The sequence below is a fragment of the Hippocampus comes genome, unplaced genomic scaffold (assembly GCF_001891065.2).
Source record: "Hippocampus comes isolate QL1 unplaced genomic scaffold, H_comes_QL1_v1.1 scaffold105, whole genome shotgun sequence".
NCBI lineage: Eukaryota > Metazoa > Chordata > Actinopteri > Syngnathiformes > Syngnathidae > Hippocampus > Hippocampus comes.
This window is the reverse complement of record NW_017806235.1, coordinates 197,880-221,421: the sequence shown is the minus strand read 5'-3', so window position 1 is coordinate 221,421 and position 23,542 is coordinate 197,880. Positions and strand designations below refer to the sequence as shown.

The 23,542-nt window shown below is 45.1% G+C and overlaps 4 protein-coding genes and 1 non-coding gene across 14 annotated transcripts in view; 4 read left to right on the top strand and 1 right to left on the bottom strand.

Annotated features, from left to right (window-relative positions):
• arhgef18a (rho/rac guanine nucleotide exchange factor (GEF) 18a) overlaps positions 1–1,253 on the top strand; it is a 9,847-nt gene extending 8,594 nt beyond the window's left edge. The window contains exons 16-19 of one of the 6 annotated variants that reach the window (XM_019856773.1): positions 78–402; positions 532–612; positions 714–784; positions 830–1,253. In XM_019856773.1, the coding sequence (XP_019712332.1) occupies positions 78–402; positions 532–612; positions 714–784; positions 830–859 (507 nt within the window). In that variant the 3' untranslated portion in view covers positions 860–1,253. Of the gene's footprint in view, positions 1–77; positions 403–531; positions 619–710 lie in introns of all 6 variants that reach the window. The other 5 variants (XM_019856772.1, XM_019856771.1, XM_019856770.1 and 2 more) reach the window with 5 other exon arrangements.
• Positions 1,254–2,872: 1,619 nt separating this feature from the next.
• Positions 2,873–8,731, bottom strand: sppl2 (signal peptide peptidase-like 2). 2 transcript variants are annotated; one of them, XM_019856877.1, is made up of 17 exons: positions 8,577–8,731; positions 7,338–7,448; positions 7,089–7,271; positions 6,929–7,018; positions 6,663–6,802; positions 6,376–6,518; positions 6,179–6,275; positions 5,437–5,553; positions 5,379–5,389; positions 5,144–5,214; positions 5,004–5,078; positions 4,874–4,936; positions 4,696–4,795; positions 4,166–4,243; positions 3,920–4,080; positions 3,724–3,764; positions 3,204–3,321 (listed from the first exon to the last, which is right to left on the bottom strand). In XM_019856877.1, the coding sequence occupies exons 1-17, from the start codon at positions 8,631–8,633 to the stop codon at positions 3,312–3,314; spliced, it is 1,548 nt and encodes a 515-aa protein (XP_019712436.1). In that variant the 5' UTR covers positions 8,634–8,731; the 3' UTR covers positions 3,204–3,311. The 2 variants fall into 2 exon arrangements, with proteins under 2 accessions (XP_019712434.1, XP_019712436.1); XM_019856875.1 differs by lacking the exon at positions 3,724–3,764 and having other exon boundaries at positions 2,873–3,321; positions 8,577–8,730.
• Positions 8,732–9,016: 285 nt separating this feature from the next.
• On the top strand, positions 9,017–9,088 carry trnae-cuc (transfer RNA glutamic acid (anticodon CUC)). Its single transcript has one exon. It is a non-coding gene; the product is annotated as a tRNA-Glu (tRNA).
• Positions 9,089–9,537: 449 nt separating this feature from the next.
• On the top strand, positions 9,538–13,900 carry dapk3 (death-associated protein kinase 3). Of its 3 annotated transcripts, none has more exons than XM_019856719.1 (10): positions 9,538–9,652; positions 9,752–9,863; positions 10,273–10,404; positions 10,807–11,167; positions 11,493–11,622; positions 11,754–11,802; positions 12,431–12,457; positions 12,552–12,704; positions 12,780–12,825; positions 13,169–13,900. In XM_019856719.1, the coding sequence occupies exons 3-10, from the start codon at positions 10,343–10,345 to the stop codon at positions 13,697–13,699; spliced, it is 1,359 nt and encodes a 452-aa protein (XP_019712278.1). In that variant the 5' UTR covers positions 9,538–9,652; positions 9,752–9,863; positions 10,273–10,342; the 3' UTR covers positions 13,700–13,900. The 3 variants fall into 3 exon arrangements, with proteins under 3 accessions (XP_019712278.1, XP_019712277.1, XP_019712279.1); XM_019856718.1 differs by having other exon boundaries at positions 9,752–9,866; positions 10,275–10,404; XM_019856720.1 differs by lacking the exon at positions 9,752–9,863 and having other exon boundaries at positions 9,540–9,652; positions 10,275–10,404.
• A 2,694-nt stretch (positions 13,901–16,594) lies between these two features.
• Positions 16,595–23,542, top strand: part of prkci (protein kinase C, iota) — a 26,878-nt gene continuing 19,930 nt past the window's right edge. The window contains exon 1 of one of the 2 annotated variants that reach the window (XM_019856716.1): positions 16,595–16,958. In XM_019856716.1, the coding sequence (XP_019712275.1) occupies positions 16,876–16,958 (83 nt within the window). In that variant the 5' untranslated portion in view covers positions 16,595–16,875. Of the gene's footprint in view, positions 16,959–19,775; positions 20,143–23,542 lie in introns of those variants that run through there. The other variant, XM_019856715.1, reaches the window with a different exon arrangement.

The window sequence follows — 23,542 nt, the reverse complement described above, 5'->3', positions numbered from 1 at the left end:
ATATATATATATATATATATATATATATATATACACGTGTAAATGTTCATGAGCTGTGTGACATGTTTCCTCCACAGTACATCAACCTCTCCAGCTACAAGTCATTCAGGGGCAGCCTCGCCAACAGCCCGACCAGCGTAAGCCCGCGTCCGCACGTCCTACTGGCCATCGCCCGCGACGGCAACAAGGAGACGCCGCCCAAAGTCCCGCCGCGCAAGGAGAGCATGAGCGTCCCTCCGGCGGCCAAACCCGAACTGCCCGTGCACCTGGTCAGCACCACCAACCAGGTGCACAAGGTGGCCGGCGTGGTGCAGCAGATCCCCACCAAGCTGGCCACCATCTCCAAGGGCAAGGACCGAGGCTTCCGTCTAAGGGCGGCGCATCAGAGGGCCCACAGCGCAGGTCATCTTCATCATCATCATCATCATTTCTATGTATTATCTATCATAACTGTCAATCACTGTATCGACTGCCCATCTAGTCATCTGTCCGTCTACCTACTGGACACATTTGACATCTCTGTGCTTGCAGCCTCCATCGACGTGAGCCAGGTCGTGCCCATCAGAGTGACGGGGAAGGAAGGAGGGAGTCTGAGGGCCGTCTCCCATTCGGGTACAGGTGTGTACGTGTACACATTTATTCATTCATTCAAGTGGCTGCGGATCTGGACCCCAGCTGAACTCTCATTTCCTTTTGCGATGTGTTTTATGTAGATGAATCATCTGGGCATGCCAGCAGCGTGAAAATATCACAGTCGTTCATGCACCCCCGAAGTGGTGCGGAGGCCCCGCCCCCAGTCCCACCCCCTTTCCCCAAGGAAGTGCTGGAGAAGCCGACGGAGAAGGTGATCTTCCTTTAATTCACGCCATTTTGGACTGAGGAGTGGAAAGACTGGAAGTCCTCTTTGAGGTACTGAACACAAATGTGTTTTTCTTAAAACATTTTTGCGTGAGATGAAGAGTTTAAAAACAAAACAAAAAAAAAAAGGAAAGCGCAGGAGCCATTTTGCACAGTGGAGAAAATATTATGCTCCATGTTATTCATGTTCTTACATTGCCAAATATTTTTTTTTGGACAAATGTATTTTTGATTGCAAATGAACACTGCATTTTAGGAGCTTTTTAATTTAATGGTGCATGGAAGCTACTGCAGAGGAGAGTTTAGAACAAGCACTGCTTTTGAATTAAAACAAACAAAAAAAACTGCTGCATATTGAAATAGTTGTGCCCTAGCTAATAGGCTATGGAATTATTTATAAAAAAATAAGGAAAAAGATTTTACTGTTTTATTGGTATTTGTTTTTTATGGTAGTTAATTTTATTAAATATTTTTGTTAAATGCATTTTTAAAAATCCAAAACAAAAAGAAAATAGATATTTTATTCTATTTGAAAAACATGAAATAAAGAAAGTACAATATTTGGAGATGCTTTTGTTTTTCTGTCTGAAATTCAATGAAACCTTTACATTTTTTTCTAAGTACTTGATTTGGTTGGATTATTAGCCAAAACAAAGGAAAATTGATGTTGCTGATTTATTTTTGAAAAACACCTAAAATATGAGAACATTTTAAAATCACAAAATATGGAGATATTTTTTTCTCTCTCTATTAAATTAGGGGCTTGTTTTGTTCCTTTTTTATCTGACAAACAACTGAAAACTTTGTTGATAAATTTTGTTTTTCAACCAAACAAAACGATGTCTAATTAATAAATTTTTTTTAATTAGTCTTTTGGATACATTTAAAAGATTTGTTTTAAGCCCAGAGTATTTTTTTTCTTACCCGGTAACTAAAATGTGGGATGTAAAGAAAACAAGAAAAAGATCAAAGATATTTCGGCAAAAAGCCTTTAGTGTTTATTTATTCAACTGCAAAAGTCAACGTTTCATTCTATGTTGTCCTCAATGGAGGCACTGAACACAACTGAAAGGAGTACATCGGTCTTAAGACCTATACAGTCGGGGGCGGGGTCACCAACTTTGGTCCTCGAGGGCCCGGATCCAGCGAGTTTTACAGGTCTCCCTCCTCAAAGACACCCGATTGATTATCATGCTTCTGATGAGCTAATCATTTGAATCGGGTGTGCTGGATTTTAGGAGGTATCGAAAACATTGTGGATGGGGGGGGGGACCAGGAGGACCAGAATTGGTGACCCCTGCTCCAGCATATATAGCACATCATATATACATCCGGAATATGTACATTAAAAACACAGAAATGATCTTGTATAGAATGAGTTGTGCAAATGTTTCATACAATCTAACTTGATCTCTTGTAACTTGAATGACTCCTGTGGGGATCCAAAGTGCTACATTTTTATTTATTTACTTTTAAAAAATGTTTGCTCCACCCAATATATCAAGTCTGCACTATAGGTTATAATTCATTTGTAATACTAGGTAGAGAATTCACACCACCGCATGCAAAACAAAACAAAAAATAATACATAGCAAAAAAGGAATTTAAATTAAAAAAAAAAAAAGCTTGGCTCAGTCGACAACCGTGATTGCACCAACTCACACTCGTGTCACGAGACGCATGAATGGCACCACAGCTGTTATGCTATAGTAGCAATTTCTATCCACAATTTGGGCTTTTGGTTTCTTATTCTAACTATCCCCCTGAAATTTTTCTCTGTATTTTGGATTAAAAATTAAAAGAAAAAATTGACTTTAGCATTTAAGAAAATTATTTCCTTGAAAAACATCCCAAAAAATAAAAATAAAAAATCTGATGATTTTTTCAGGTTGGATTTTTTTTTTCAAAATATCTTAACTTTCTTGGGGGGGGGGCAGTAATTGTTTTTAATTTAAAATTTAAAGAGCTGTGTTTTTTGTTGGACTTTCTTTTTCCCTGAAATACTGAAAATGTCTTTTTTTTTTTTAATCTAAAAACAACTCAAATCTTTTCTGGATACTGAACGTAATTCAGATGTGGAGATCCACGCTTTTTGTTGGACAGCAATGATACATGTGAGCTAATGCTGTCGTGAGCCAAGCGCTGGGGCGTGTCGGGCCTGGGCTAGGAACATATTCCCTCCTAGCTCTCATTCCCTTTAAAAAGTGAGGTAGCAACACACATTGCGGCGCCTCTTTCTCCTTTGTCCCTTTTAACGTCCACGTGTGTTGCAACACGATACGGAAAATAAACTTGAGACGGACACATGCGCTTTTAGTTGAGCTTTTCCTCGTGTTCAGCCAGGGGCATGTCCTGAGGCGGACCGGGGTCTTGGCCGTGATTGGCTGCGTCAGCGCCCGCTGACCCCTCGGGTTGGGTCCCCGCTGTTTGTGTACACTTGATGGGAGCGAGAGCTATGGCAGGCTGCGAGGGATACAAATGAAATGACCGTGACGTTCATGAATGAAGCCGTCACACATTACGAAGTCAACGCGCTCATTTCCAATCAAGAATAAATGATTGCTGTCCCATGAAAAGCATGTACCTCCAAGTTTATGTCATTCCTCAAAATGGTGGCATCTGCTGTCACTGTGGACCCCACTTATTTGTCAATCACTAGGATATCTATTCATGTTTTTCCCAACTGTCAATTTGAGTGAAATTTGCAGTCTGCTCTGTATTTTTGTTTCACGCAAAAAAATTATGAAAACAAACAGCAGCGCCGATAAAAGTTGTCTTTATGCTTCATTAAGAATTGACAAAATGGAGGCTCTGAATATCGCGGGAAAAAAAATTGAGTGTAAGGTAACAAAGCAGACAGAATACCTGCAGTGACACTGACAGACAGCTGAGCCCTCAGCAGCAGACTAGATAGAACCCCCCCCAAAAAAGAAACAAGCAGTTGGAATGTATAAAAAAATAAAATAAAAAAAGTTAACTTTATTCTATTTAGAGTGATTTTTCTTTCCTCGAGTCAAAAGTATTGTCTGTTGTTGCGCGCTTATATCAAACTGGTAGTCACCACAAATCCGCTGCCGGTCCAGAACTGAGAGAGCTCCCTTCGCCACAGCGCCACCGCCAGGCTGGTGAGCAGAGTGCAAGGCACCAGGTAGAGCAAGGCTGGCTGGCCCATCTGCATCAGGGCCAGCGCCACGAAAGTGATCATCAGGCCCACGCCGTACGCTAAATATAGCGGAGATGGGACTGTCGTTAAAAATAATAATAAAAATGGCCCTGTCATATGATGTATCGACTGGTAATTACGTACCAATCGTACAGGCCACAAAATAGATCCTGGAGGACTGTGTCAAAATGTCAAAGCGGTGGCAGTACACCACCAGCAAGCCTGGGGGAGAAGGGGAGAGAAAAAAAAAAAAATCAAACGATACCAATAGCAGGGTGTCCATGAATCCGAAGTTGATTTAGAATTGACAAATTCTGTTTTGAATTTTAAAAAATAGATAGTTTTATGACTTGAAAAGCAACTAAAATATATTTTTTTAATTCAAATTAAAAAAAAATAGGCAACGTATTTTTTAATCTACAGCTGTATGAATAATTTAAGATCTGAAACCCAATTATTACTGTTTCAGATTGACTTTGTATTTCGTATTGATTCGGATCGTAACCAACGAGACAGTTCACACCAAAAATTAAAAGTAAGAAAAAAAAATATATAGTGCTGTCAGTCTGTCGTGCGTCACTATCCGTGATACGGTAAGTAGTGTGGGTCACTTTGGTGAAGAGTTAGGCCTTGGTGGAGGTCTACAATTAGATTTAGGGGTGTCATTAAATCACCTGGCACCAGGATGTCGCCAAAGCCCAGCAGGGAGAAGGGCCGATCGCATAGGGCGAGGGGTGAGGAGTTCAAGCGCGGCACCTTGAGCACCATCGGAAGCTGCGGACCAAACCAGCAAAATCAAGCTCGGAATTTTTATATATATAGATATATATAAGCGTTAAAAAAACCATTGACCTTTTCGTGTGTGGCTGAGTCGGAAGGGCCTGCCGCCACCTCCACCATGATGCTCTCGCCGCTCTGCGCAGAGAAAAGGAACGCGTGACATGACCAACAGCTGAGAACGAGGTGGCATCCGTAAAGCTACCTTTGTAAAGAAGGGCGTGATGAACACGAAAAAGACGTCGTAGACGAAGAGCACCGTCAGTAGTAAAGTGCAAGCCTGCCGTAGAAGGAAGGAAAAAAATCTTCAGTGAATAGCTTGATGATATGTTGACGTTTGAGTACCTTAAATGTGGGCAGTCTGACAGTCTTGAGCATGTAGAGGCAGAAGGCGATACCCAGAGTGTCCTGCAGCAAATTAGCCCACCTGGACCACACACACACACACACACACACAGAAACAAAGCCTATGTCTGCTTTCTGCAAATCATGTGATAGCCGGTTGGTGAAGTCATATTCCAACTTCGCTTGGTTCTGCATAAAGGCGGTAATTCCTGTTACGTCCCCATCGGGGCATTACCCCCCGCCCACCTCACCCCTCCCCACTGGTCTGTGTATGAAAGTGTCTCTATACTCACTGGTCCTCATTGCGAAAGACCATCCAGGTGATGCTGACGCCCACGCAGAGTGCCGACAGCAGCAGGGCGCGCACCTGAGGACGCTTGTGCAAGTAGGGAAGGTTGTTCTCCGGAATTCTGCGTGGAGGGAAAAAGAAAGAAAAAAAAAAAAAGCCCATCTCACAACCACGCTTGTATCGGGCATCAGTGCTGATGCTGTACCTTTGTACATGATCTGCACTCCCTAATATCATGTGCACTAAGACCACATCAATCACCAGCATGAAATACTGTCTACCTTCTGGCTTGGAGTCATGTCAGCGGTGTTTGTGTGGCTTTAGAAACGGCTAACAATCAGTGTAGGTGCCTGCAACTTCCTTCTGCGGCGGCAGCGGAGACAGCCACCCTGCGAGTTGCCGTCTTGGCCACCGACCGGCAAGCAACGAGTTTCGTGCGGTGGCGGTGAGTTGCGATTCTTTTGGTGAGTACACAGTACAGGACTAAAAGTTGTATCGGTGCATACCTGCTAAAGATGCAGTCGCTTGGGACATTTTGTAAGTATCTTTGTAAACAGTGATGGGCATTTTCTGCATGTTGCGAAGCGGCGACTTGGTCCTCTATTTTGGGGTCATAGTTATGAGTATGTTTCAATTTTAAACTATTGACATAAGCAATTTTATTTCTTTATTATTTTGTTGTCTTGGTCGCGAACCCACACATAACATGTTTCATTGCATTTTGAGGGCGGCGTCCTTTGTCTCACCTGCACTTGCAGAAAGGAAAGCGGCGCACAAAAGGCCACAAGCAGCTGTAGAGCCCCACGGATGACGCCAGGCAGAAAATGGCTATCACCCAAATTGCTGCAACCAGGGCAAAAAAGATCAAATTGTGGAAGGACATCTATTGGGATGTACTTCATGGCTTGTTTCGTGTCTGCTTTTTTTTTTTTTTTTTTTTTACCCAGGCTGTCGTAGAAGAAGTAGAGCAGCACCAGCATGCTGCAGCACATGACCACAAACACACAGATCATGATGGGAGTCACATCCAGCGTCTCCTCGTCCTGCTTGTCCGCCCCATCGTCACGCTTGTGCTTCATGTAGCGCCTGCGTGTGGAAGGAGGGATCCAAGGTACATATTATGGGGGGGGAGAGCAGTTGATTTTCAGGTGATGCTGACCGCCACTTTAGTCGCTGAATTCTTCGACTGCTTTTGCGACCAATCCTCCCCGCCGCAACATCCACACTTACTTCTTGCGGTCTTTGCTGCCGGCCCAGTGGCCACCGACGGCGACGGTTCCCACAGCCATGAGGAAGATGATGACCATGTTATAGTCCAGCACCGGCTCTTTGGGAGCGTACATGGCCACCAGTCTACCCTTGGCAAACATCTACCACGCAAAACAGAATGAGTCAACTCGGGCGTGACGTCAAGTCTCATTTGTAAATGAGACTTGATGTTTTATTTTTTTGACTAGGTATGTTGCAATGATGCATGATGGAAGACTGGCTCTCACCTTGCTTATCTCCAGCATGTCAGAGTAGCTGAGCAGCGCGACGGGGATGTCAATCTCCTCGTACTGAGTCTTGTTTCCCGCTGGTGGCGTCTGAAATGAAGCCAAAGCAAATTGCCAGGCGCCGCATTCAATTGGAATCCTCCAATCTGATTGATGTTACCAGTCTGTCCTTGCTGACGATGAGCAGGCCCTTGGCGCCGTTCATCTGTGCCAGGCGGACCTTCTCGTAGAAGGTGCAGTTACCCCTCATCACCATGGCGATGCGGTTGGGGAAGCCGCCCTCCGGGACGTCGGCGGGCGAGCACAAGACCGATGTGGTCAGGTCGTAGATCTGGAGACGCGACTGCGAATACATGGGGAAACGCTGATGTTCGATCGCAGCGTATCAAAGCGATCCTCAATTACTCACCGCCTTGTTGAGGTCCTGAGGCAGACGTGCCCATTGCGAGTTAAAGAAGATGCAGTAGTCCTTCCCTTTGTTGTCATCGCTGAAATGAGCCATGCCATGTTCCGCTGCCACCTGTGTACGTGGGAGGACAAGAACAAAAAACGTGGTGCCTTGAGATCTGAGTCGTCCAACGTTTCAAGTTTTGCCAGATCCGAATTCAAACTTGAGATACGAACACTTTATGATGGCAGTGAACTCGACTTGTGTCACAACGGCCGCACTTTGGTAAAAACTCATATCCTTTGTCATATGTGTGTGTGGGTGTATATATTAGACAACTAATATTAGTGCTGTACTAAGGAGCTGGAAAAGGAGGTCAGACGATCGTACATTTCCCCACTCAAGCTCTAGGCAGTGCTGTACCTCTATTGGGAGGGCGAGGGGGGGGGGGATTTAAATAGATAAAAGGAATATATTTCAAGGAGAAAACAGGATTTGAGATACGAGTGTTTTGAGTTAAAAATGGTCGCGAAATGAATTCAACGCGTATCTCAAGGAGCCACTATTTGACCACGTTTGGCTATTATTCACCCAAAATGTCCGTTTACGTCGAAGTGACTCCTGGAAAACAACCTTGTACCCTCACGGGCCACATTGTTAGGTACACTAAATGTGTCTCAACAGCCCAACCAAGACTTAAGAGATATTTTATCTTTTAGAATTGCAGGCTGATGTTATGAAATGAGTGATTCATATTAGCATTTGTGCTAGTAACAAAAGGTAGTGATGGAACACATGGACACCCCTCAATAGCCCCCTCGCGTAGGTGAGGGGAAAAAATTCAACATGACTGGACAACCAGAAGGCCGTGTGGCATGAATCAGCTCACAGAAATTGACTCGAATGTCGGTAAATGTCAAATTTCATTTCGCCGCAGAGGCGACTCTTAGCTCGGATGCTAGCGGCGTTAGCTAGCCACTACCACCCAAAATGACTTAATTGCTAACATGCATTTAAAACATCGCTTAACACGGTTACAATGGCGCTGACAGGATGCTACGAAGTTGTCAACTGGTGTCAGACTTGACTAAGCGAGTAGCAAAAATGCGAATCTTGCGTTATTTTATTTTTTGATCAACGATGATGTGGTTAGATAAATGTTCGTCGCCGGGCACAAGGAAAAAAACACAAAGCCCACCGGTGGGGAGGAGTGATGTTTGGTAGGAAAAAAAAAAGTCGGCGTAAGTGTCGCCCACCCACCTGGTGGATGACTAAAAGAGCGGCCCAGATCATTGTTCCGAGGCCGGGGACCGTCATCGTGAGGCCGGGCAGCTATGTTGTTGTTCTGACCCCCATCCAACGGAAAGCAGGGAAGTGAACACCCCACCACCAGCTGTCCCGAAGACACGCCCATTGAATGACGCCCCACCCGGAAATGTTTCCTGGTACAGTTCACAAGGATTAAATACAATTAATTACTGTACATGCTACAGTTCTCAAGGATTAAATACAATGAATCAATTAATTTAAGAAAATACACCGCCTTTTAGTTAACAACTTATTACAGTTTATAGTTTTCTAAGTGATTAAAAAAAATAAAGGATCGCCTTTTTTGTACATCAATTTATTAAAATGTGCAGTAAGCACTTGTCCCATATATTTATGCATTCATATCGCTCATGCCTTACACTCGGTATCAGTCCCTGGTGGTCTAGTGGTTAGGATTCGGCGCTCTCACCGCCGCGGCCCGGGTTCGATTCCCGGTCAGGGAACTAGCTTTTTGCGCATGTTTTTAACATGACAATGTGGAACTTAATGGTACATTTGTTATTAAATTCGACAATGTCTTTCAGAGTATGGTCTGTCTTTCTATTGGTTATGTTGTAGAAAAATCTAATCTGTGCGTCATACGTACAGTATTGCTTTCGAAGTTTAGCGTCGCGGGCACCGCTTGACTCACTGCGGCGTTAAAACTGCGGATGACATCATTCCATATGTTTTCCCTTCTGGCAGTCATACCTGCATTGGTTTCTTACAGCAACGCCGGAACTTGGCAGAAATCATCCTTCGGAACAAGATACTTTATGAGGAAAATTAAGAAAAAATAAATGTTAAGATAAAACTCCGATGTATTTAATAATTTAATTAACTTCCCATTTGTATGAGTATTATTGAAGGCATTCCTCCGCTGTTCTCGCTCCGACTACCTTAACGAGGACTTTTATTCTGACAAGTCGTAACGGAAGTTCAGTGACTGTATCACTCGCCCGGTTATACTTCAACTCACACAGTCAGTTAATTTGATCGGAATGCAGCACTACTAACCCAATACAAACGTAAGTATCTCCTCGAAAATAACTTTGGGTGGGTTAAATTCCATCCCAAACTTTACTTTATTGAGCGTTTTTCAATGACCGCCAATCGGTGCTTTTCAGCGGCTCCTTCAAGCTAGCTGGTCAGCTAAGCTAACTACCGTCTTGAGTCCCGACTGTTTCTTTTTGTTTTTTCTCAACCCCCACTCCATAACCAGCACCGCCACCACAAAAAGAGGTTTGTAATTCGAATATTACTTGTTTTCCTCTAATTTCCATGATGCTTTTGCTTCACGCGTACGTGCTATTTTTATGTTTATCCGTTCCTATCCTAAAGTCACAATACTATGTCCAATCCAAATTTGCGAGTCACTGTCATTCTTGTGTTCAATCAAAGCTCCTTTTCAGTCTCAGTTTTCCGTTTGTAGAAAATAGTTCAAATGTCCGTATAGTAGTCCATTTAACTGAGACTGATTGGCAAGGAGATGATGTAAGTAGGACTGGAATGCAGGGGGCTCGCTGACATCATCTTCAATACTGCTGGCCAAATAAGGAGGAAAGAAACGAAAGAACACGTGATGTCAATTTGGATGTTGTTGCCTCGAGCCAGCTCTTTTCTTTTAAGTATGTAATCACGTCTTTGCAGTGTAACACACAACTGACACACGCAAAGAAAGGCAGCCGGGCCAGCAGCATTGGTGTAGCCGACACGTCATGGCTGGCTTCAGGCAAGAGGATGTGGAGCTGCACTATGAGATGGGAGAGGAGCTGGGCAGGTATGCTGTTCGGATCTTGTGTGTGTGTGTGTGTGTGTGTGTGTGTGTGTGTGTGTGCGTGCGTGCGTGCGCACTTCTTATCCTCTTATACTCTTCTGTTGTGGCATTCTTCTTCTTCTTCTTCTCCTTTCGGCACGTCCCTATTCAGGGGTCGCCACAGCGAGTCAGTAATTTCCATCCGCCCCTGTAAACCGTCCTACCAACTCGCATGGTCGTCTTGGCAAAAGTTTTACGCCGGATGCCATTCCTGACGCAACCCTCCCCATTTCTCCGGGCCTGGGACCGACACTGGGGAACAGTGCACCCCCAGGGGAGGGCACTGCCCCCCAGTGGCTGGGTTTGTGGTGGCATTATACATGAAAAAAAAAACATACACACACTGCTGTTGCCTTCTCCCCTCAGCGGTCAGTTTGCCATTGTGCGCAAGTGCAAGGAGAAGAGCTCGGGCAGCGAGTACGCCGCCAAGTTCATCAAGAAGCGCCGCCTGTCGTCCAGCCGGCGGGGCGTGAGCCGCGAGGAGATCGAGCGCGAGGTCAACATCCTGCGCGAGATCCAGCACAGTAACATCATCACGCTGCACGACATCTTCGAGAACAAGACTGATGTCATCCTCATCCTGGAGCTGGTGTCCGGCGGTGAGCTCTTTGACTTTCTCGCCGAGAAGGAGTCTCTGAGCGAGGAGGAAGCCACGCAGTTCCTCAAGCAGATCTTGGACGGTGTGCACTACCTGCACTCCAAGCGCATCGCACACTTCGACCTCAAGGTACGGACACTCGGCACTTTATTGGGCGACACTTGCGTCATCCAACTGCTCGCCAGCCAATCGCAAGGCACCAATAGCAAGCATTCACAATCACGTCGATGGAGAATTAACAAAAGGAACATTTCGAAACAACTCAAAACTGCCTCGTTAACTTTTCCAAACTAACTTTAAAGGATATCCAGCCTCATAATTCTTGAATAAGCAGGGGTTTACTGCATAGATGCAGTTGCATCTGTGCGGTCTCTCTGCACTTGTATGACTGTCATGTAAAACATTGGCCGTGCTGTGGACGAACGCTGAGCGTTGTTGCTGTGTTGCGTTGCAGCCTGAGAACATAATGCTGCTGGACAAGAATGTTCCCAATCCCAGGATAAAGCTCATCGACTTTGGCATCGCCCATCAGATCAAAGCCGGCAATGAGTTCAAGAACATTTTCGGAACGCCCGAGTTCGTAGGTGGGTTTAGCGGCTCAATAACCCCCCCCCCCCCCTCCTCCCAACGTGTTGAGTTTCTTGCCGAGTGAGCGACTTTGTGCGGTCTCCACATCTGCTTCACATTGACATCTTGGTTCCTCCGTGCTTTGCAGCTCCAGAAATAGTCAACTATGAACCGCTGGGACTGGAGGCCGACATGTGGTAAGACAACAACCTGCTTTGCTCTGTGACTCCGCGCCTCACCGTACACATTCCCATCCATGAAGACATTTGCGTTGCTCTTCTTGTAAGAGGACACGTTGACGGGATTTACAGTAGGCTGGTTTTCACCCGCATACGTTTTATGGGGTTCACAGCAGTTTTATTTCAAGGCAGCACAATTTCAACGACATTTATGGTGGTCGTATTTTATCCTGTGTGACTTGGATATGCACGTAGATAAGACGGGGGCCACCCAGGTCGAGCCAGCATCAGCGAACTTCAGGTGGCCCGACACAGTCATGTTTTGGCCCTGGGCCATTGGGCCACCGGCATTGTCGGACCCTGTTTTATAGGACTTTTGGTCGTTTTACTTCAACATGTGCAACTTTTATGGCGTTGATGGTACGCCTATTAAATCCCGTGCTTTAAATATGTACACATGTTTAGGATTTAGGGTTGTCTGTCTTTGAACATTGGGATTGGTTCTGTATATTTTATTGATGTATTTTAACTCGTCTTATGTGATTCTGTGCATCTTTGGGATTTAAGGTAGACTTTTAAACCCACACGCGCATTGTGAGGATTCCCATGTGACATTCTCAAGCCATCTTTTCTTTTTTCTGTGCAGGAGTATCGGCGTCATCACGTACATTTTGTAAGTGTCGTCGTATCCCACAAGGCGAACATGCGAACAAGCATTCAACCGCTTCACTCTGTCATCCTCTAAAGCGTCCAACGTTTCCCGGCAGGTTGAGCGGCGCTTCTCCGTTTCTGGGTGAGACAAAGCAGGAGACACTGACCAACATCTCAGCGGTCAACTACGACTTTGACGAGGAATACTTCAGCAACACCAGCGAATTGGCCAAAGATTTCATACGACGCCTGCTGGTCAAAGATCCCAAGTAGCAGACCAAATCAATCTCTTTGTTTCTTCACGTTTCATTGCTGTCTTTTTCTGACTTGACTTTCCGTTGCAGGAAGAGAATGACCATTGATGACAGTCTTCAACATCCATGGATTAAGGTGATGTACCATCTTCCTTCACTGCTGTGGACCACTGTTGGAAATATATATGACTAATATTAGAGAGCGAGAGGGAGACTCTAAATACGGTAGCGACGGTAACCCTCCCCATCGTTATTGTAAATGTTATCGCAAACATAACATAACCTTTATTTGTCCCACACACTGGGGAAATTTGCAGTCTACAGCAGCAAAATTGGTGGTGGGGAAGGGAGAAAAAATAAAGTGTTTCACTGCACCTCATTGCATCATCCCAGGTTTACCGTTTTATCCCTCCTGATACAAGATGAGATTGTGATAGGAGTTTACAACCGACTGACATTGCTGCTTTGGCGTTGTCCAGGTGATCAAGCGGCGCAACGTGCGCCAGGAGGACCACGAGCACAAGCCGGAGCGCCGGCGTCTGAAGACCACGCGTCTGAAGGAGTACACCATCAAGTCGCACTCCAGCATGCCGCCCAACAACACCTACGTCAACTTCGAGCGCTTCTCGCAGGTCCTGGAGGAGATCGCGGCGGCCGAGCAGGGCCTGCGCCAGCTGGAGCGCAACCGGCGCTCTTGCCGCGACGACGTGGCCGCGCTTCTGTCCATCTACGAGGAAAAAGAGGGCTGGTACAAGGAGGAGAGCCGCGGCATCTCGGGCCAGCTGGGCACCGTCCGCCAGGAGCTGCAGCGCACGCAGGCGCAGCGCAAGAAGAGCCAGGAGGATGCGCGCGGAGCTGCGCAGGCCGCTGGCGCGCTCAAGCGCAAGTTCGGACGCCTGGAGAACCGCTACGAGGCTCTGGCCGAGCAGGTGGCGCACGAGGTGCGCTGGGTGGAAGAGCTGGTGCGCTCGATAGCCGTAGACAAGGACCGGCAAGAGAGCGCACCTTGAGGTTGCGCGTCAATGCACTCCTCACCTTTAATTTATTATTTTACACTTCTTTTTACGTACGGTCCTTTTTATTCTCACTTTCCACTTTTTATTAGCATCAGCCTTCACTGTCAGCTATGCAGTGCCTCTCTGCTTACATGGCCTCACCAACAAGAACTGGAACTATTTTTTTTTTTTTTTTTTTTGTCATCTTAGCGCACCTCAAACATTCCATTTTTTGTTGTTTGTTGTTTTTTAACACATTCCCCACATTATATTGAACACTTTCAGTGAAGTCTTTTTTTTTTTTTCCCGCCATGTACTCGTTGGCACTTAAGACTATAGCAACGTTTCAAAATATATATATATATATATATATACTTTTTTTGTATATGTGTAAACAAGCTGCCATCATTTGACAGCTTTTTCCAAATAAAACATTTTTCCTGTAAACTGTTTTTGTCCAGTCCAACACCTGTACTCGTTGGTATGTAACTATCCCATATTACTTGTTCAGTCAAACATCTGTGTACCTGGATTCATTCAGTGGTCCCACATACGGTCAACGACGTGGAATAGCTTCCATCTATCTACACACGTTGATTCGTCAACCACATCCTTGGTGACGTCAAAAAGCTCTCAAAAAAAAAAAACCCCAAAGGTCCTGGGAGATGATCTAATACCAGGATTGGCTTCAACTCAACTATGCCCATTCATTCCCGTTGTTGCTGCTGTCTAATTACTGAACAGATCTCAGAAACAACAGTGGTCCCGTGGTGCTGTCTAATACCTGGATTGGATTCCACTCAACTATGCCCATTCATTCCGATGTCCTTTGTCCTGTCTAATGCCTGGACTGGTCTTGAAAACAACTCATCCGACTCCCACGTGTGTTTGCACATTCATTCTTCCGCAATGTCCTTGGTGCAGTCAACACCTGGATTGACCACCTAAAACCTGTTTTATTGTTGAATGAAACAATTCGGTCAGATGATTAATTATTTGTTTGTGGGCACGAGCGGCAGTATAACGTAGTATGCCATCAAACACTTTTAATCATTTTTACTATTAATATTATTGATCACACTTGTACCCGGGAGGACGTGGGTGAACGGGAAGGTGACTGCCGCCGTGGCTGCAGGCGCTATGAAAATAGACTGCTGACGGCGGCAAATAGAGGCAAGCTGCTTCAAGACATAACAAGAAAAAAAAATGATTAATGAGGTGCAAAATGTGGCTTGTGAGAGAGAAAAAAAAAAAAAGTAACATTTGAAAATTTTGCCAGGAGCATTGTGGGCATGCCGGGCTATGCGAGCTGTCGAGCGCTGGTTTCAGCTTATCAACTTGACCTCGCCTATTACCTTGCCTAGCATTCTTTCCAATGAAATTGAATAAAATGTGCAGAGGTTTCAGGTTCTGTCCAATATTTGGAGTCAATTCGATTTAATCAACACCTGTTTATTCCATGGTCTTTGGTGTTGTCTCGACTATATGAATTGCCATCTTCTGAGTACTGTATGGAAGAGATCCCAGGTGATGTCTACTGCTACTTCAACTAAATGGCCATTTTAATGCAAGAGCCAGTCTTGCATTAAAATGGCCATTTAGTTGTTTTCCGTGCTGTCTATTACACGGCTTAATGTCTAAAAAAAAATAAGGTCTTAGGTGCTGGCTAACATCTGGATTCGATTCCACTTAGACATGCCCATTCAATCGGAAGTCTTTGAGGCCTCAGGTGGTATTTCATACCCGGATTAAACTCCACTCAACTATGCCCACCCATTCACATGTTCCAGATACTGCCTAGTCACATGGATTGTCATCCTCTCAAAAACAGTCTGGCAGGTAGTATCAGTTGCTTTCTTTTAAAATGCACAGGCCCTTTCCATGTAAGTACACCAATTCCCTCAGATGCCCTCAGTGCTGCCTCGAACCGGAATCAGCATTCTCAAAAAAACATAGGAAGTTCCGGGGTCATCTAATACCTGGAGTGTGTTCTATTACACGCGTTGGCTTCCACTCAACTACTGCCATTCATTCTGATGACCTTGGGGAAAACTAATACCTGGATTTGTCCCTTGTTTTGTATGTTCTTGGTGTTATCTAACATCGGGATTGGATTCCGGTCAATCACCCCATTCAGTCAAAGGTTTCTCGTGCTATGACCTCAATCAACTATGGGCATTTAGTCATATATTGCTGTTGCTGTGTAGTAGTGGAGGATTGACTTCCCGTCAACAATAAGAGGTCTGAGGTGAACTGCCTTGCAGCCAAACTGTTGCCATGGCGACTGCAGCAGATGTGCAGAACTGAAGTTATCCAATTAAGTGCTATCAAACTTTATTTTACACTTTTTTTTTTAATGCACACCTGGTCCCAACCTTTAAAAATGTAAATCACACGAAACGGTAAAGTAATCAAAGTTTGTATGCGATAACCGCGAATCCCTCTTATCTTGGGAGGCTTACATGCCATTGGGATGGTTTCAAACCCATTTCATAACCCACGTGTGTTGTGTTTTGCACTTTTTTTCCTTCAAAGTAGCCCCCTCGCTAAATGACACGCTCTGGCTTTAGCTTAATGTCGCCATTTCTTCTGCACCAGCGCAGTTGAATGCGGCACATATCCTCCGGGTATCTGTTCTCAGGTCCAACCTCAGAGACTTGTGCGTGAACTACACCGTCCACATGAAAGCTATAGTTGGTCTGCTCTGACTGGGACTCAACTGAGGTAACTGTGGGCGATATTTTATACCGATATGACATATTTCTGAAGCAGATACCGGATTAGTTTGTGTTAATGACTTTTATTTTGCTGTCAGATATGAGTAAATATTTGGATAACAAAAACGGAATGTTCCGTCTTTCGGTTTTAAGTTATGCGCCACCCCCGCAAACATTCCAACAATGGTGTCGTCCGTGACTAGGCCTATGCAGTAGGGAGTTGTTTGGCGGCCCCTTAAGTTTTTCTTTACTTTCCGCGTCAGTTTGTGTTTAACCACGCGAGCGATTATTTTTCATTTTTACGGCTCAGTTCACCTCGCTTTTCACTCGTGAAACCCCACTCAGCTTTCAAGATACAGTTTTCGGGGCGTGGTAGACAACTAACAACACACGCACACAAAAAAAGGAAGGGAAAAAAAGAGCCGGAGACGGAAGGGGAGCTTCAGTAAATTCTGGCTGACCGCGGCTGAGCTAATGATGCCGACGTTGCGGGACAGCACCATGTCTCACCCCGGCGAGAATTCCCAACAAGTCCGGGTGAAGGCCTATTACAAAGGGTAAGAAGACACCGCCGTCGTCGTCCTTTTTGCGCCCTCTCTCCACTACTTATTATCGTAGAAGACAGCTAAGCAGACGGCTAAGCTAACGAAGCTAATGGCTAGTATCGCCCAGTGTGGGGCAAACTTGACAGACAGGTGAAACTGTCCAGACACCCAGTGGGCGACTTGTGGTTTATCCCGTCTTAACGCTATCTCGATTTCATCAAAAACATGACGTACTTGTTTTAAAGACAATTTGGTGGGTGCGAGGGGTTTGACGCTTCTTTTTCTTTTTTACTTTACGGTCAAGTTGCCAGAGTTGGCTAATAAATCGTGCTCAGAACTGTTAGCCGTCGGAGCTAATTGTCAATAGGATGTCTGGGAGGCCCAGGATCACTGAAATCACAGCTATTGATGATTTATGACACCGGATTATTCTCTCATGGTTGTTAAATAACTCAGAGGTGGTTAAAATTACATTAAGGTGAGTCCAATGCTTTTGTTGATAATGTTTTCTTCAGCCCCATGGGCAACCTATGGCTCATGGGTCATGTTGTGGTCTGTAAGATCATTTCAGTCGGTCCATTGATCTCTTCTCTTTACGGTTTAGCCTCTTCTATCACAAGTGACTTTGTGGCAAGAGGTGGTATACACCCCGGACGAGTTTCCAGGTAGTCAGGCACATGGGATGGTCCCGTGGTGCTGTCTAATACCTGGATTGGATTCCACTCAACTATGCCCATTCATTCCGATGTCCTTTGTCCTGTCTAATGCCTGGACTGGTCTTGAAAACAACTCATCCGACTCCCACGTGTGTTTGCACATTCATTCTTCCGCAATGTCCTTGGTGCAGTCAACACCTGGATTGACCACCTAAAACCTGTTTTATTGTTGAATGAAACAATTCGGTCAGATGATTAATTATTTGTTTGTGGGCACGAGCGGCAGTATAACGTAGTATGCCATCAAACACTTTTAATCATTTTTACTATTAATATTATTGATCACACTTGTACCCGGGAGGACGTGGGTGAACGGGAAGGTGACTGCCGCCGTGGCTGCAGGCGCTATGAAAATAGACTGCTGACGGCGGCAAATAGAGGCAAGCTGCTTCAAGACATAACAAGAAAAAAAAATGATTAATGAGGTGCAAAATGTGGCTTGTGAGAGAGAAAAAAAAAAAAAGTAACATTTGAAAATTTTGCCAGGAGCATTGTGGGCATGCCGGGCTATGCGAGCTGTCGAGCGCTGGTTTCAGCTTATCAACTTGACCTCGCCTATTACCTTGCCTAGCATTCTTTCCAATGAAATTGAATAAAATGTGCAGAGGTTTCAGGTTCTGTCCAATATTTGGAGTCAATTCGATTTAATCAACACCTGTTTATTCCATGGTCTTTGGTGTTGTCTCGACTATATGAATTGCCATCTTCTGAGTACTGTATGGAAGAGATCCCAGGTGATGTCTACTGCTACTGCAACTAAATGGCCATTTTAATGCAAGAGCCAGTCTTGCATTAAAATGGCCATTTAGTTGTTTTCCGTGCTGTCTATTACACGGCTTAATGTCTAAAAAAAAATAAGGTCTTAGGTGCTGGCTAACATCTGGATTCGATTCCACTTAGACATGCCCATTCAATCGGAAGTCTTTGAGGCCTCAGGTGGTATTTCATACCCGGATTAAACTCCACTCAACTATGCCCACCCATTCACATGTTCCAGATACTGCCTAGTCACATGGATTGTCATCCTCTCAAAAACAGTCTGGCAGGTAGTATCAGTTGCTTTCTTTTAAAATGCACAGGCCCTTTCCATGTAAGTACACCAATTCCCTCAGATGCCCTCAGTGCTGCCTCGAACCGGAATCAGCATTCTCAAAAAAACATAGGAAGTTCCGGGGTCATCTAATACCTGGAGTGTGTTCTATTACACGCGTTGGCTTCCACTCAACTACTGCCATTCATTCTGATGACCTTGGGGAAAACTAATACCTGGATTTGTCCCTTGTTTTGTATGTTCTTGGTGTTATCTAACATCGGGATTGGATTCCGGTCAATCACCCCATTCAGTCAAAGGTTTCTCGTGCTATGACCTCAATCAACTATGGGCATTTAGTCATATATTGCTGTTGCTGTGTAGTAGTGGAGGATTGACTTCCCGTCAACAATAAGAGGTCTGAGGTGAACTGCCTTGCAGCCAAACTGTTGCCATGGCGACTGCAGCAGATGTGCAGAACTGAAGTTATCCAATTAAGTGCTATCAAACTTTATTTTACACTTTTTTTTTAATGCACACCTGGTCCCAACCTTTAAAAATGTAAATCACACGAAACGGTAAAGTAATCAAAGTTTGTATGCGATAACCGCGAATCCCTCTTATCTTGGGAGGCTTACATGCCATTGGGATGGTTTCAAACCCATTTCATAACCCACGTGTGTTGTGTTTTGCACTTTTTTTCCTTCAAAGTAGCCCCCTCGCTAAATGACACGCTCTGGCTTTAGCTTAATGTCGCCATTTCTTCTGCACCAGCGCAGTTGAATGCGGCACATATCCTCCGGGTATCTGTTCTCAGGTCCAACCTCAGAGACTTGTGCGTGAACTACACCGTCCACATGAAAGCTATAGTTGGTCTGCTCTGACTGGGACTCAACTGAGGTAACTGTGGGCGATATTTTATACCGATATGACATATTTCTGAAGCAGATACCGGATTAGTTTGTGTTAATGACTTTTATTTTGCTGTCAGATATGAGTAAATATTTGGATAACAAAAACGGAATGTTCCGTCTTTCGGTTTTAAGTTATGCGCCACCCCCGCAAACATTCCAACAATGGTGTCGTCCGTGACTAGGCCTATGCAGTAGGGAGTTGTTTGGCGGCCCCTTAAGTTTTTCTTTACTTTCCGCGTCAGTTTGTGTTTAACCACGCGAGCGATTATTTTTCATTTTTACGGCTCAGTTCACCTCGCTTTTCACTCGTTAAACCCCACTCAGCTTTCAAGATACAGTTTTCGGGGCGTGGTAGACAACTAACAACACACGCACACAAAAAAAGGAAGGGAAAAAAAGAGCCGGAGACGGAAGGGGAGCTTCAGTAAATTCTGGCTGACCGCGGCTGAGCTAATGATGCCGACGTTGCGGGACAGCACCATGTCTCACCCCGGCGAGAATTCCCAACAAGTCCGGGTGAAGGCCTATTACAAAGGGTAAGAAGACACCGCCGTCGTCGTCCTTTTTGCGCCCTCTCTCCACTACTTATTATCGTAGAAGACAGCTAAGCAGACGGCTAAGCTAACGAAGCTAATGGCTAGTATCGCCCAGTGTGGGGCAAACTTGACAGACAGGTGAAACTGTCCAGACACCCAGTGGGCGACTTGTGGTTTATCCCGTCTTAACGCTATCTCGATTTCATCAAAAACATGCCGTACTTGTTTTAAAGACAGTTTGGTGGGTGCGAGGGGTTGACGCTTCTTTTTCTTTTTTACTTTACGGTCAAGTTGCCAGAGTTGGCTAATAAATCGTGCTCAGAACTGTTAGCCGTCGGAGCTAATTGTCAATAGGATGTCACTGGGAGGCCCAGTATCACTGAAATCACAGCTATTGATGATTTATGACACCGGATTATTCTCTCATGGTTGTTAAATAACTTAGTGGTGGTTAAAATTACATTAAGGTGAGTCCAATGCTTTTGTTGATAATGTTTTCTTCAGCCCCATGGGCAACCTATGGCTCATGGGTCATGTTGTGGTCTGTAAGATCATTTCAGTCGGTCCATTGATCTCTTCTCTTTACGGTTTAGCCTCTTCTATCACAAGTGACTTTGTGGCAAGAGGTGGTATACACCCCGGACGAGTTTCCAGGTAGTCAGGCACATGGGAACAGCAATGCATCAATTTCTCTCTCCTGCTTCTCCTCATTAGCGTCACAAGTGATGCAGTCTATCACAGTTGAGTTTAAGTGAGAGGAAAAGTACACCCTGCACCGGTTGGCAGTCAATCGCAATGCACATATAAACAAACAACCGTCCTTCCATTTTCAGCCATAGTTTTCGTCATGGTGCAATTTGAACTATTCACCTGACACTATTAAATATTAAGTCAATGCAAGTGCATGAATAGGTGTGAATTTGGACGATGTGAAAATACATTTGATGCGATTTGAGTCTGATGAACCCGAGAAAATGCACTTCTGTGCCAATTCGCTTGAGTTGGCAAATTTCAACTCGAGCCACCACGTGTCATGACATTGTATGACAGGAGCCGTTTGATGTCAAGAATTAGGGCTATCACAAACTAACCTTTTCAGAATCAATTATCCAATAGATTATTCCAAAAATGACTCTGCGAATCGAACCCCCAGTGTAGTGTATGTAACTCCCATTGGTAAAAGTTAAACAAGTGAGGCGAAAGTTTGCCTTGGCGGGTGAGGATTCTGCCTCACTTTGCTTGCTGGAATTTGATTGTGAGAGTTTGTGCGAGACGTGGTTGCTTCATTTGCGTACATCGGATAAGGGGAGGGGCGTCACTTGGGAGACAACCATTGTACAGCAATGTCGAAAAAAGAGAGAACCGCCAAGTACTTGCACTTCTTTCCTCGGACTGCGGCCGTGTCACTCTTTTACTGCGGTCGTGCTCAGAACTGTTAGCCGTCGGAGCTAATTGTCAATAGGATGTCTGGGAGGCCCAGGATCACTGAAATCACAGCTATTGATGATTTATGACACCGGATTATTCTCTCATGGTTGTTAAATAACTCAGAGGTGGTTAAAATTACATTAAGGTGAGTCCAATGCTTTTGTTGATAATGTTTCTCCAGTCCTGGTGGGCAACATATGGCTCATGGGTCATGTTGTGGTCTGTAAGAGCATTTCAGTCGGTCCATTCATCTCTTCTCTTTACAGTTTAGCCTCTTCTATCACAACTGACTTTGTGGCAAGAGGTGGTATACACCCCGGACGAGTTCCCAGGTAGTCAGGCACATGGGAACAGCAATGCATCAATTTCTCTCTCCTGCTTCTCCTCATTAGCGTCACAAGTGATGCAGTCTATCACAGTTGAGTTTGAGTGAGAGGAAAAGTACACCCTGCACTGGTTGGCAGTCAATCGTAATGCACATATAAACAAACAACCATCCTTCCATTTTCAGTCATATTTTTCGTCATGGTGCAAATTAAACTATTTACATGACACTATTAAATATTAAGTCAATGCAAGTGCGTGAATAGGTGTGAATTTGGATGATGTGAAAATACATTTGATGTGATTTGAGTCTGATGAACCCGAGAAAATGCGCTTCTGTGCCAATTCACTTGAGTTGGCAAATTTCAACTCGAGCCACCACGTGTCATGACATTGTATCACAAGAGCCGTTTGATGTCAAGAATTAGGGCTGTCACAAACAAACCTTTTCAGAATCAATTATCCAATAGATTATTCCAAAAATTACTCTGCGAATCGAACCCCCAGTGTAGTGTATGTAACTGCCATGATAAAAGTTAAACAAGTGAGGCGAAAGTTTGCCTTGGCGGGTGAGGATTCTGCCCCCCCTGTACTATATGGATCTTCGGTAAAGACTGGTCACTGTGTTGACGTTTCCACCTCCCTCCTTGCGATGGAGCCAATGATTGGAGCGGGACCTGAAAAACTTGTCGTACGTGTCCCGTTGGCCACGCACCGGCTGTATTTCTTCGCCGCCGCAAGCGACACACCTCAGGAACGCTGCTCCCGTGTGCGTTCGCTTGTTCATGAAGTGACGTCTCGCGCAAGCATCCCGAGCACGCTGCTCAGGAATGTCAGCTATGCCAACCCTAAAGAGGAAACGAAGATAAATGGGCTCTTGGATGGCCGTGGCAAATTGAGCAGTGATCGTTGAAGCTCAGCTTTGACCGACCTGCGCGGTCATATTGCATCCCCGCTTTCCTGGCGTTTGAAGTGGGATTGACTGGTAAAAGTAGCTAAACAGCCTTTGAAGTTCCGTTCCTATGGAGGCGACCTATCTTGAATTGGTAGCAAAGTTACATTTACAGTAAACCTTTGGATCAAAACACTTCCAAGCCGTAACCGCGGTCACTGAGCGGGTCGGCATCATCAATCTTTCAAAGACGGTTCAAAATTCCCAAGGCGTCTAAGATGCTACGTTTGACCGCCGCCCCCCCCGTTTTTCCAGCAACATATGAAAGTGAATGCTAAAAAGTGTTTTGATATTGCCAACGCCAAACAGAAGTTGGCCGCCTTTGAATAGTGGCTAGCTGCCGCTCTTGGTTCTGGGTTTGGACGCGGAACCTCCTGCTGCTGCGGGACTACAATTTCAATCTATATTTGGTTTTATTGTCGCTTCCTCGGGCCGGGCTTTCGTCATTCGAGTGTTCATTCTTGACCAGTTACATCAGCAGGCCGGTGTCTGGCGGTGGCAGTCTCGGTCTGTCGCGGAGCTTTCTTCCTTTGCCCTCACGCATCACATCCTGCGCTTTGTGAGTCACTACAAGCGAAGGCTTTTATTGTCTCCCCCGTTAGGACCGTCTTGCTCACGGCTTCGACTTGAGCTTTAATGGTTCCTGTGTCAGGCATCTCGTCGGGCTGGAAACGGCCCCATTACGTGGAAAATGTA

Coding starts and splice junctions, on each gene's coding strand:
- dapk3 (XM_019856719.1), top strand. CDS start 10,343: ATGGCTGGCTTCAGGCAAGAGGATGTGGAGCTGCACTATGAGATGGGA. Junction 10,405..10,806: donor ATGGGAGAGGAGCTGGGCAG/GTATGCTGTTCG, acceptor TTCTCCCCTCAG/CGGTCAGTTTGCCATTGTGC. Junction 11,623..11,753: donor CGGAACGCCCGAGTTCGTAG/GTGGGTTTAGCG, acceptor CGTGCTTTGCAG/CTCCAGAAATAGTCAACTAT.
- sppl2 (XM_019856875.1), bottom strand. CDS start 8,633: ATGACGGTCCCCGGCCTCGGAACAATGATCTGGGCCGCTCTTTTAGTC. Junction 6,803..6,928: donor ACATGCTGGAGATAAGCAAG/GTGAGAGCCAGT, acceptor TTTGCGTGGTAG/ATGTTTGCCAAGGGTAGACT. Junction 6,276..6,375: donor CTTCTTCTACGACAGCCTGG/GTAAAAAAAAAA, acceptor CCCTGGTTGCAG/CAATTTGGGTGATAGCCATT.